The sequence below is a fragment of the Notolepis coatsorum genome, assembly GCF_963971535.1.
Source record: "Notolepis coatsorum genome assembly, chromosome: 16".
Lineage (NCBI taxonomy): Eukaryota > Metazoa > Chordata > Actinopteri > Aulopiformes > Paralepididae > Notolepis > Notolepis coatsorum.
The window spans coordinates 30,820,293-30,833,810 of NC_140180.1; the positions used below are offsets into that span (position 1 = coordinate 30,820,293).

A 13,518-nucleotide genomic window follows, 5' to 3' on the forward strand; every position below is an offset into this window, starting at 1 on the left:
CTGCGTCCCCCCCGCCACCCGGGGGCACAGACGTCGACGAGGCCAACGGCGGCTCCGTCGTCGGCGGGTCCCGGGGCAACGGCGGACGGCCTCGGCGGGGGGAGAGGGCCAGCTCTACGGGCTGGGAAATGTCTACGTGGGCGGGTTCAATCTTGTGGTGGTTGTACCCCACCTCAAAGGCGAGCCTTCGCCAGTCCCCAGGGGCCTGTGGGCTAGGGTGTCCGGTGGATAGGTCATTCAGCAGCGTCGGACCCGAGTGACCAATCGCGACGTCCTCCAGGCGTAGACTGGAATCTGCAGTCCCGAGGGCCTGGATGTCGTGGTCGGAGGCCTGTTCCGAGCCCCTGTCGACGTAGTCGAGGTCCGGCTGTACAGCTCCGATGACGACGCTGGGCTTCTCGGCGACGTGTCCCGCGGCGCCCTCGGAATCGTACGTGAGCTCTTGTCGTGCCGACCATGGCTCCGCCACCTTTGACTCAGACGTCGTGAGGGGTTCGTGGTCGGTGAAAGCTGTAAGAAGGCCGCCGTATGTCGCCTCATCGCGGACACATGCCAACGAAGCCCGTGTCTGTGCATTTATTAGGCGGCCATGTCTAATGTCCACGAGGAGACCGTGTGCACCCAGGAAATCCGCCCCGAGTAGTGGGAACGAAATGTCGGCCGTGATGCAGTCCCACGTGAACCGCTGGCCCCCAAAACACAGTTCCACGGTCCTTGTACCGTAGGTGCGGATAGGGGTATCGTTGGCGGTCGTCAGGCGTGGACCTCTATCATCGCCGGCGGTGTCCTCTTTCGTAGCTGGCAGGACGCTCCTCTGAGCACCGGTGTCGCCAGTGTAGTGCCGAGAGATGGGAGTCGGAGACGGTAGCTCGAGGTGGAGCGAACAGCATTTATTTAGTACACAAACACAACCTGCTACTGCTACGTTGCGTGCAGTCGACTCGTGTGTGGTGGCAGGAAGTTCCACCTCATATAATGTTCGGGCGGAACTCTTGTTCCTAACAATAGTTCCGTGGGTGAATTATGTACGATTAACAATCACTACAGTATAAAAATAGAGCTATACAGCTGTAGGACATCCAAGTGCATGAAGAAGTACATTTGAACTTCTAGGGTCATTAAAGTTAATCTCTACATATACAACCATGTACAATTTTAAATCATGTAAAAGTGTAAAATCACAGAAACTGTAATTATGAGGTTTTAATATGTTTTAATGTGAAAGAGACATCAGGAAAGGACCTAAAAAGGTACACAGGCTTTGTCGCCCCAGTGGTACCCTAGCAGGGAACGAGCACTGTACCTTTGATGCAGTATGGGGGGATACTATCTGCAGTTACAACTAGCTACCTCCATGGTAAAAGTAGCATCAGGAGATAGCTACCCCCATGGTAAAAGTAGCATCAGGAGCTATGCTACCCCCATGGTAAAAGTAGCATCAGGAGCTAGCTACCCCATGGTAAAAGTAGCATCAGGAGCTAGCTACCCCCATGGTAAAAGTAGCATCAGGAGCTAGCTACTGCTACCCCCATGGTAAAAGTAGCATCAAGAGCTAGCTACTCCCATGGTAAAAGTAGCATCAGGAGCTAGCTACCCCCATGGTGAAAGTACTGTAATGTAAACTATGGATGAGTCGGTCGAGGTCAACCAGCACCCGCTAACAGATCTGATCCTTTAGCTCAGCTGGTTAGTACCTCCTGATTGTAACATTGGTTTTGCATGAGTGTTATTGTGGACAGCACAGCATAAAAGGTGAATGAATGAATGAATGAAAACTTTATTTAACAGATTGCAGAATGGGTACAATACAGTACGGCTCAATACACACAATTGTTAAAGGGATGCAGACCTGAGAAAGACGTTTGTCTTGTTTACATCAGGGTCCCCCATTTATGACATACACAACATACATGACATTTATGGCATAGGGACATATACTGTAGGTATTTAGTACTGATACATTTGTGACATAAACGGTATTCAAATATACAGTACTGTTACCCCTAGATCCTGACAGAGTGGGGAGGGGACTGTACATTAGGAGGGGGTGGGTGGGTGGGAGAGAAATATACATACGGTGGGGTGGAGACTGTACATTTGGAGGGGGTGGGTGGGTGGGTGGGAGAGAAATATACATACGGCGGGGAGGGAATATATAGATGCGGTGGGGAGGAGACTGTATTAGGAGGTGGTGGGGGGTTTGGGCATTTACGATGGCCAGTTTCGAATTGCAGCCTCCCGTAGGTGCTCTTTAAGAGCGGTTTTGAATGTGGGTAGGGATTCACATTCCTTTACAGCTTTGGGTAGGGCGTTCCACATTGATGTGGCATAATTTGCAAAACGTGTTTAGTCCCTTGTTTGAGCCGAATCTGGGTTTAACATGATTTGTTGAGCTTCCTCTGGTGTAGTGGTTGTGGTATTCACTGACCTTTGGGAAGTATTTTGACATGTACATGGGTACCTTAGTCGTATAGTGTATCTTGTAGACCAGGCCCATTGCAAGTTGCTGTACTCTGTCGTCTACTCTAAGCCATCCTAGGTTGTCAAAGTGGGCAGGGGTGAGGTGGGTTCTGGGGGTAAGGTCAAGTAGTAGTCTGACCAGTTTGTTTTGTGATGTTTGTAATCTTGTTTTTAGCGCCTTTGAGGTGCTTTGGTACCATGAGGTGCACGCATAGTCGTAGTACCCTTGAATGAGTGCTCCTGCCAGAGTCTTCAGGGTATTCTTGTTTACCAGAGAGGAGATCCGGTACAAGAATCTAGTTTGTTGGTTGACTTTTTTTTATTACATTGGATGCCATTTTGTCACAGGAAAGATTAGCCTCTAGGATGGAACCCAGGTAGGTAATTTCGTCTTTCCTTGTGACAATATTGTCACCCACTGTAACCGAGAAGCCGTCGGTCTTGCTGAGTTTGTTATTTGAACCGAAGAGAATGGACTCTGTTTTGCCCATGTGTAATGATAGTTTGTTATCAGCGAGCCATAATTATGCAGATTTTGCCTAGTTCCGAGCTGAGGGTTTTTTCAACCTGCAACTTGTTCTTGTCAGAGACCAGCAGGGCTGAGTCGTCCGCAAACAGGAACAAGTTGCAGTCACAGGCTGACGACATGTCATTTGCATAAATTAGGAACAGTAGCGGTCCTAGTATGCTTCCTTGTGGAACACCACAGCTCACTGTGAGGGGGGGGGGATAGAGTACCGTTTACTAGGGATGCTCGATATTGGCTTTTTTACCGATACCGATATTCCGATATTGTCCAACTCTTAATTTCCGATACCGATATCAACCGATATCAACCGATACCGATATATGCAGGGTTTCCCCCCCCAAAAAACTGAATAATTTCAGGTAACTAATAATTTCACTGGATATATATATATAACAAATATTGTTATTGTTTTTTTCTTTTTTTAAACCGATACCGATATTTTCCGATATCACATTTTACTGCCGATATCGGCCGATAATATCGGTCGGCCGATAATATCGGACATCCCTACCGTTTACCTCAACCATCTGTTCTCTCCCCTCCAGGTAGGATTGCATCCAGTTCACTGATAAACTATCAAAACCAATTGCTTTTAGCTTGTCAATCAGATACAGTGCTCGTTCCCTGCTACCCGAGTACCATACCCTGGTACCACTGGGGCGACAAAGCTTGTGTTTTAGGTCCATTCCTGTACTTTGATTTCTCTGTGTGTGACTGCAATACTCTTGACAATTTATTTGTATCCAAAGGGTCACAATGTGAATGCCCTCACCATAGACCATGTGAGTCCACTACATGAGGCCTGTCTGGGAAACCATGTTGCCTGTGCCAGAGCTCTCATTGAGGCAGGAGCAAATGTAAGTAAAACCATTTTGTTTGTACACATGTGTCATAGACACAAAGCACAAGGGCAGATTCTCTGAATATGAGTCAAAGAGCCGCGCTAGGGGGAGAGTCCCCCCCCCCCCCCCACCCCACCTACCCAACCTCCTCCAATGTACAGTTTCTTCATCAAATGTATATACTCTCTTTTTTAGACTCTTTTTGTATCACAAACAGTACTGTATTTGTAAATCTGGTATGTCATAAATGTATAGATGTAGCAGTACTGTCTATCTGTATGTCATGTCATAAATTATGTTATGATGAATTGAAAATGGGGGACCCTGATGTAAACAAGACGAAAGTCTTTATCTGGTCTGCATCCCCTTAACAATTGTGTGTATTGAGCTGTACTGTATTGTACCCATTCTGCAATCTGTTAATAAAATGTTCAATCAATCAATCAATCAATCAATCAATCAATCAATCAATCAATCAGAGAGACTAACTGTGAGTCAAAGAGCCACACTAGGGGGAGAGAGACTAACTGCGAGTCAAAATATGAGCCAAAATATAAGCCATGTACCAGACAACTGCAAAAGGTTTCACGGTCTTCTTAGATAACTGTTGATGTACATTATACAACGGCATGCAAATTTCTCGATTCTGATTGGCTGAAACAGTCCATTTACACGTATGTATTGCGAACAGTCCACGCTTGCTGGCCCAGGACCCGCCCACAACCGAATCACATCACATCAATCCGCCGGATGACAAGATGGCGGACAATAATCTTTAACAATGATAGCGTCCTAACGACTAAATATGAAGCGATTCTGTCATAGCGAATGTCTTAGTCCTTTAAACAATGTTGGATGATGTAATTGATGGGTCATGAGTCAATACAGAACAAAAGAAAAATCGCGGATTGATTGATTGATTAATTTGCGATTTTCTTTCAATTTCTTTTTCCTTCTCTCTGACTGCAGCCCTCACTCTCACACTGTCCGACGCTGGCTCAGTCTCCACCCCCCCCCCCCCCCACACACACACACACACACACACACACACACACACACACACACACACACACACACACACACACACACACACACACACACTCCTGTCTGCAACGCGGGGGATAGTCAGACTGAGAGAGAGCTGGGTGCTGCGCTGTTTTAAGTGAGCATGGCCTATTGAGTTGATTGATTGATTGATTGCTAATTTTATTACTGTACGCTTGGTTTCCAACTGGTTAAGTTTAGGCCCTCTACAGTAGGTTTAAAAAAATAAATAAAAAAATAGGGCGAAGAAAACTTTTTTTTCCTATAGGGCAAAGAAAACCTTTTAATTTGTTTTACCTACTTTCTATAGAAGCATCTAAGAATGAAGTTCTATAGAAAGTAGGTCTGCATCCCCTTAACAATTGTGTGTATTGAGCCGTACTGTATTGTACCCATTCTGCATCTGGTAATAAAATGTTCAATCAATCATTCCAATAATACACAGTTGGATGTGTTAGTTGGTTGGATGCACTTCCGAGCTGCTTCCACATGAGGCAACTTCTCTCAATCATTCCAATAATACACAGTTGGATGTGTTAGTTGGTTGGATGCACTTCCGAGCTGCTTCCACATGGAGGCAAATTGTCTTTTTTGTAGTTGTGGGAACAACTTTTTCTGGCGGATGGTTTTTTCAATAAATCTTCGATTAATGTGTGTTTATTGTATAGAAATAAGGTTGGATGAATGTGGCAGTTGTATAAAAGCTTTACACCACTTGCAGTCGTGATTTGTGAACAATAAACCATGCCTAGGGGGGTCTAACGACCACCCCTAGGCATGGTTTATTGTTCACAAACCACTCCTGCGCGTGATGTAATGCTTAAGTACAACACAACAGAATATGCTCCGATAGTGGTTACTTAGATGGGTATACATGAACAGAACAGCGTGACATGGTCTTCACATTTGTGTGAAGTGCTGCAGGTGTTTGGGTCACTAGCAAATAATAAGGACTCTAAGTTATTTGTGTAACGAATAACCACTAAACTACTAAGCAGACATAAGGGGAAAAATAAATGACAAAAAAACACCTTTACAAGTGGAAGCCTCAAAATGAGTAGATAAGAAAACAAATCAAGTCCAAAAAACAGGACAACACTCAGAGATATTATAGAAAAGCCACAAAGGCACCCCCTAATAACAGAGTTTATACAAAGAAGTTAAATTAATGTATTCAATCTTTAAACTAGTAGTTAAACTCATTTACAGTGTCGTCAAGATGTTACATTCACAGGTGTCATAGTGTGTTAATAAATACAGAAACATCAGACAATCAGAACAATTAAGAGAATATTTAAAAAAATATATATATAAAAAAATCGTGCCGCGCGCTGATAATCGCTGCTCTTATTTCCTGATGGCTTTTACAGTCAAAACAGCCATATCACATATTGGGGAAACGCTTATATATCCGTGAAAAACGAGTCTGATTATCCTAAGACTGATAACATAGATTCCTTACCTGAGATCAGATGGTATCCAAATGGATTATTCCAATTCCTGATCACCATTCGAAAAAATCGATCATTGTATTGATCAACCATGTATACAGTAGAACACATAATCCCTGCTGCTCTTCAGGCTCCGGAGTGATGCCGGTCGATGCCGGCTGCGTGAGTGAGACGTAAAATGTGGAGTCAGAAATCCTTTCTCCCATTCACTTTCATTGAGTCCAATCCAAAAGGGTGATTTACCATCTGGGAGACGATAGGGGGCGCTTTTTTCACATCTGAGCGTCTGGGGTGACTGGATCTCCAACGGTAGGCTCGCTTGATGCAATATGATTTCAGATCGCTAATAAAAAAATAAAAAATAAAACAAATATTCTCGTGAGTGGGCATTCAACCCGGGGGGTAATAACACGAGAAAACTCATGGGTGGCATTCAAAGTGTTAAGGTTCTAAACCGACCCATAGACACTAGAGTGTCTAGTTCTCAGAGTGTCCTGCAGGGTGTTCCATGAGGTATACGGGCAGAGAAGCTAAAAGCAGATCTACCAAGTTCAGTACAAACTCTAGGCACTCTAAGTAAGCCAATCACTGGATTGTGTACGACAGGGTCCAGTGGGCCATTCCAATAAAGAAGTCATAATTTGGACGGTCTCTAATTATGGCTTTATAAAGAAACAGATTCCAATGCAACTTACCTCTCTCTGCCAGAGAGGCCCACCCAACCTTATTATATAGGATACAATGGTGAGTACCATAACTATCACCGGTGATACAGTACATCTAATGGCTGAATGATAAACAGAGTCTAAGGGCTTAAGAGTGGAAGCTGTTGCATGTCTATGAATCACATCTCCGTAATCCAAAACAGATAGGAACATTGCTTCAACAACACTCGTTCTGCTAATCATAGGGAAGCTGGCTCTGTTTCTATACAAAAAGCGAATATGTTTCTGCAATTTACTGGCGAGAACACCCACATGATATTTAAATGTAAATCCTTCATCAATTCAAATACCAAGGTATTTGTATTCTGAGACTCTCTCGATATCAGAACCGTTCACAGTAGATATAAGAGATAAGAAAAGTCACTATAAACAATATTATTGGCTTTGGAAAACAACATGAATTTAGTTTTACTGGCATTACGCACCAATTTAAGACTAATAAGTGCATCTTGCACGGTGTCAAAGGAGAGTTGTAAATATTTAGTGGCCAGTTGCACAGAATCAGCAGTACAATAGAGAACCGTGTCTTTCGTGTAAAGGTGGCTTTGACAGCTGCACAGAGATGAGACAATATTATTAATGTAAATGGTAAATAAGACAGGGCCCAGGATTGATCCCTGTAGAACACCTTTTGTGATGGGTAGAAACTCTGATTGGGCATTTCCCATTTTCACACTGAAATCTTTCAGATAAATAGTTTTTAAACCAACTGCAAGCAACTGTATCAAAGCCAGCACTCATAGATTACTCGTGTAATCTTTGTAATAGAAGAAGGTGGTCAACAGTATCAAACGCCTTCGATAAATCTACAAACAGGCAGCACAATGCTTTCCTTTGTCAAGGGCTGATACAATGTAATTTATAACTAGAGTACTCATGGTGCCCATGGAGTCTGGACGACGCAAGATGACGCACAAATGAATGTGGACTGTTCCATCAGAGGGCGGAGCTTCGGTGGTAATGTGAGTGGCTACAGACCGCTGCACTTAAATATAAACATTAGTCTACCTGGAGACTCAATGAGGTAATTGTAGATGTCGCCATTAGTGGGATCATTTTTTCATTATCCTGTTCGGCTGAAAGGACACTGGCCACCGAAGCTCCCCCCTCTGATGGAACAGTCCACATTCATTCGTGCGTCATCTCGCATCGTCCAGACTCCATGGGCAATCTGCGCATGTGCATGCGAAATAGGTGCTTTAAAATGGGCTTTTTCTCTGCCAATTTAGTTCTGATCGATTAGGAATGGGTCGCGCCATGTTCAGGAGATTGAGGCGCATAAACGTCTATTCCATAGGTGTCAAACTCATGGCCCGCGGGCCAAATGTGGCCCGCCAAGTCATTTGATGTGGCCCCCAAGAGCTATAAAAAAAAAAAAAAAAAAAAAAACATATTTTTTTTTAAACATTAATCTTGGGTTCAAAAATAGCGACGTTAAAAGAATTGTGGGTTAATGCGTTAATAAAGCTTTAACTTTGACAGCCTTAGTTATTACACATTCTTACACATACATGTATGTTGAACATCTGAGGTATTGATGAAGTAACAAAGGAAAAAAGCCAAAAGCACTTACTCCTCAGACATTCTTTGACAATTTTACAGCCCAAAATACAAAAAAGATTCAGGCGGAATAGGTAACAAAGGGTTGAAGAAATATTGTCTGAACTGTCAGATGCAAACTGGCTGTGTGACATAACCGAGCATCTCGCTCAATTGAATAAGTAGCTGTAGGGACGCAAACAAGTCCCACCCAAAACTTGACCAATATAGTTGTGAACTGAGACAACCCTTATTTAGTTATTTTTGAGTACAGTTACAGTTGTGTGTTCATGCAGACACATAATAGCAATTTCATTACGAATTGAAAATGGGGGACCCTGATGTAAACAAGTCGAAAGTCTTTCTCTGGTCTGCATCCCCTTAACAATTGTGTGTATTGAGATGTACTGTACTGTACCCATTCTGCAATCTGTTAATTAAAGTTAATTAAACTATCTTCCATTAGTTGGATGTATGGCCTCTGCAAGGTTGTGTGCAGCCATTTGTTTTTGTAACATCTGCTACATCTGTCCCACGTGTTCTTTGCAGCTCACAGTTGTTAGTTCTGCCCCTCTTGACTGTGACAAAAAGGTTTTGAACAAACTTAATGTCATAGCTTGTATTTGATGATATTCTTCTTTGTTATTTACTTGAATGGTTTGATCATTGATTGATGGAGTAATATGGGATTCTGATCAACTAAAATTATTTGTTAAAATAACATAAGCTAACATATATTTTTACATCTATGCAAATGCATAAGCAATATGTATAACTTGAATAAGTAATAAATACAGAAACAACATGTTTAACAATATGTAAATGAGTAGCTACATTTATTTTACATTACATTAACATTTATACGGTCTTTGGCCCTTTGAGGGCAACCATAATGCTGATGTGGCCCTCTGTGAAAATGAGTTTGACACCCTCTATTCTATCATGTCTCTAGCACCCCCACAGCCGTATCTGCAACCACTTACATCACGGCTCTCATCCACATTCATTCATTTGCTCCCCCCGCAATCTCCTCCCCGATTTCAATGTAACGCGGAAGTGTAGTGGTCTATACTGAATGCCCATACACACTTTCGGCCGTAGTTCTTTACCAGTCTTTATCTCACGGAGGAGATAAAACTGGGAACGAGGTTAGCTGTACAAACATACCGTGTTCGAGCCAATCAGCAATACCAACTGAGTCACGTGACTAAGTTGCCCCCTACCTGCACGCGCTGCTGTGCTAAAATAATTATAAACCATGACACTCCCCTGACTAAAGGTTTCAAACGAAAACAGCTGGATGTCATTTTGCCAAATAAGCATGGCTGTGACTGTGAGTGTGAGTCTTTCATATTTTACATATCTAGCTTTGGCATGGATTGATTGTTTAGATCGCTAGCATGGCTAACCAATGCAAATATATTGTAGTCTGCCCTGTTGTTCTGACCAGGATAACGTTCCTTTTTGCCCCCGTGATGCACACGCACACTGAGTCTGTATACAGCGAACAGGTCTATTATGCTCCACAACTTGTTCATGATCCTGTCCACCAGGTGGCCCTACATGGCTATTCTCAAATAGATGATGTTTGTTGATGGCTAAACAGGCCTCCTTTTGTTCTGAGATCAAAGAGTCACCATTTCTAATCTCTGTAGGGAGGGACATTTTGGTTCTGGTCTTATTTAGATTTACGGCCTTCCAAAATTTAGCAGGATCTGAGTAGGAGCTGGTTACTAGTTCTAAGTAATAATCAACTTTAGCCTTTCTCACAGATGCTGTACATTTATTTCTGAGCTGTCTAAATGCTGCCCAGTGTGACTGATCACTAGAGTGTATGGCAACTCACAGGGCAGAGAACAACAGCACTACACTTTAATATAGCAAAGCCTGACCGGAAGGATAGCCAACACAAAAGGGAATGAGAAAGCAGCTAACACTGCGAGATTCAAATTTAAATAGGCTCAGCTACCATAGGCACAGCTGCACTGAATCAGGTGCAATCAAGCCCACACACCTGCCCTACTAAGGGGCAATTAACCACGGAGTCCAGTGATTGACAGCTGTTCATCACAGGAATAAATCCACAGAATCCAGTGATTGACAGCTGTCCACCACAGGATCACCAAACCAAGAAAAAACCATGACATTGTCCTGATGATAAAACAAATCATACATGTCGATTAGCTGCATATTAGGATACATCAGCGTGACATGCCTGTGACACCTGCACCAATAATAACCTTCCTGACTCCCAATGATGCCGTACAGTCCATGCGTCTATACACAGGTGGACGTCCGCACCGTTGACGGTGTGACTCCCCTGATCAACGCCTGCACAGTGGGCAGTGTGTCCTGCGCAGAGGTCCTCTTGGAAAACGGAGCAAAATCCCAGGCCACAGAGTTCCACCCATCACCGATCCACACAGCAACCAGGAAAGGTATATTTGTCAGATTAGTAACTGATGGGTTCAGATAAATGTAGTGTAGTTAACTTGAGTAAAAACACATAGTTACGTTCCACCACTGGTTGTAAATAAATAAAAAGGAAAATACATCTAAGAAATAGTTTTGAATGAGCAGCATGTTTGATCTCGTCCTGAAATGTATTTTTCTAAACATGACTACAAGCAGTGGAACTACATAATTTACATCGCCTGTGCTACGGTATGACCTGACAACACAGCAAACCTTTAGACAGAATAATGCTATTAATTCCTAATGCCATTGCCCATGGGACTTCTGCAGCCATCCTCAGCTTATAGGATCAGGTAAATATGAAGGTTTGTCTTCATCCTCTCCAACCCGCAGGCCATAGTGGGTGCGTGGAAGCTCTAGTCACATGGGGAGCGGACGTGGACATGGACCTTCCTCACCTGGGCACGGCTCTCTACACAGCCTGTGTCTGCCAGCAGCTGGAGTGTGCTAGGAAGCTTTTGAGAGAAGGTGAGGTCACAACACACATTACACACAAGCCTGTAGACTTACAAATGCGGTGATGTGTGATGCTGCACACACACGCACGCACGCACCGCACACACACACACACACACACACACACACACACACACACACACACACACACACACACACACACACACACACACACACACACACACACACACACACACACACACACACACACACACAACATTTACAGTCATACAGTAATTTACAGTTACATTTGTAGTCATTTATCCAAAGCGACAAACCAGCAGGACGGGTACAACTCTGGCAGCTAAGGGTAAGTAACATTGTCTGTCGAATTTGAGTGCTAGAGTCTTGAGTGTATAATAGTAAAGACATATTAGCATAGTAGGTAGTAATATAGACAAGGTAGATTCCTTAGTAGCAGAATGCATAATAGTAAGAGACAGTACGAAGGTTAGTATTATTATTTTTTTTAATAATAATTCATTTCAGATATTGAAGAAGTGTGTTTTTAGTCGACGATGGAAATACACACAGTGTCGGAATAATGAGTAACACCAGGTCTTCCTCCACACAGGGGCAAATGTACAAAAAGGCAAATACCTGGACACTCCCTTACATGCAGCAGCACAGATGGACTGCACAGCCATAGTGAAGCTGCTGCTGGACTTCGGGGCAGACATGGGTGCCAGGAACCTGGATTTTGAGAGGCCTGTAGAGGTTGCTCCGCCCGGCAGCCTAACAGAGGGTTTCCTGTTTCTCTACGAAGGTAGACGCTTTACCTACGTAACATATTTTTCAGATGAAAACATTTTATCGCCAAAAAATATCCAACTTTTCAGGAATTCTGAAAAACAACCTTAATTTTTTAGAGTGAAGACCATGCATTTTCTTTTTTAAATCATGCAATGGGTTTTGAATGGGTTTTGTGGCACATAATGCCATGACACCTGCTCAATGTAACCATCAATTGAAAAGAAAACAACCAACAATGGAGTTACAAGTGTTTTCATAATGTGACAGTAAAGGTGGGTGTTCCTTTTTTTATGTATTTATTTATTTTCTTATTATTATTATTTATATATGTAACGGATGGTATCGTGAAGCGCAGTCAAGAAGGGCTGGGGTGAGTAGCGGTGCCAGGATGGTATCGTGAAGCACAGTCACGAAGGGCTGGGGTGAGTAGCGGTGCTATGGGTTAAACTCACTCTCACATCCTCAAAAGACGCATAGACACGATACAAAGAAATGAATTCACCTCTTGGTATAGCGGTCTGTGTTGTTGCACGCGGCGTGGGAGACCCGTGTTCGAAACTCCCTCGGGGCATCGAAGTTTGAGCTGATGTTGTACAACCGTTACATATATATATTTTACAAAATGTTAAAGACATGGGGCACCTTTATTATATTTTGAATTCATATTTGGTCAACATTTAGCTGCAATCACAACATTTATTTTAAGTCTATTCTCTTCTTTCATAGCAACGCCGCGTCTGCTCAGTCAAGTGTGTCGTCAGCGCATCCGGGACTGTGTGGGCAGAGACAGACTCCACCTCCTCCCTCACCTGCCTCTGCCCGGTTCCCTCAGGAGCTACCTACAGTACAGATGACCAGCACACCATCCTGCTCGGGACTAACAAAAACAACTGGGATGTGCAATGGAACTTCAACTAAATGTTTTGGTTATACTGTATGTGACATAGTGCAACAAACGGTGGTGGAAAGTAACGAAGTATTTTTACTCAAGTACTGTACTTAGGTACAATTTCTAGCGACTTGTACTGTACTTTACGTGAGTATTTAAATTTGAGGGAACTTTATACTTTTACTCTACTACAGTTCCAAGGAAATATTGTACTTTTTACTCCACTGCATTTATCTGAACCCATCAGTTACTAGTTACTTTGAAGAAAAATATTTTGCATAGAAAACATGGCAAACATTTATGAAGATTATATGCTTTCACATTTGAAGCCTGTCAAGTTCAAGAGGACTTAATC

The 13,518-nt window shown here is 43.1% G+C and overlaps 1 protein-coding gene across 1 annotated transcript in view; it reads left to right on the forward strand.

Moving 5' to 3' along the window:
- The window catches only part of asb5a (ankyrin repeat and SOCS box containing 5a), a gene marked incomplete at both ends in the record, with an annotated part of 36,863 nt that extends 23,735 nt beyond the window's left edge, over window positions 1–13,128 (forward strand). Inside the window, 5 exons of the mRNA XM_084332010.1 lie at window positions 3,739–3,846; window positions 10,878–11,028; window positions 11,399–11,533; window positions 12,096–12,287; window positions 13,001–13,128. Coding sequence (XP_084188136.1) covers window positions 3,739–3,846; window positions 10,878–11,028; window positions 11,399–11,533; window positions 12,096–12,287; window positions 13,001–13,128 — 714 coding nt within the window. The remainder of the gene's footprint in view (window positions 1–3,738; window positions 3,847–10,877; window positions 11,029–11,398; window positions 11,534–12,095; window positions 12,288–13,000) is intronic.
- Between the last annotated feature and the right edge of the window lie 390 nt (window positions 13,129–13,518).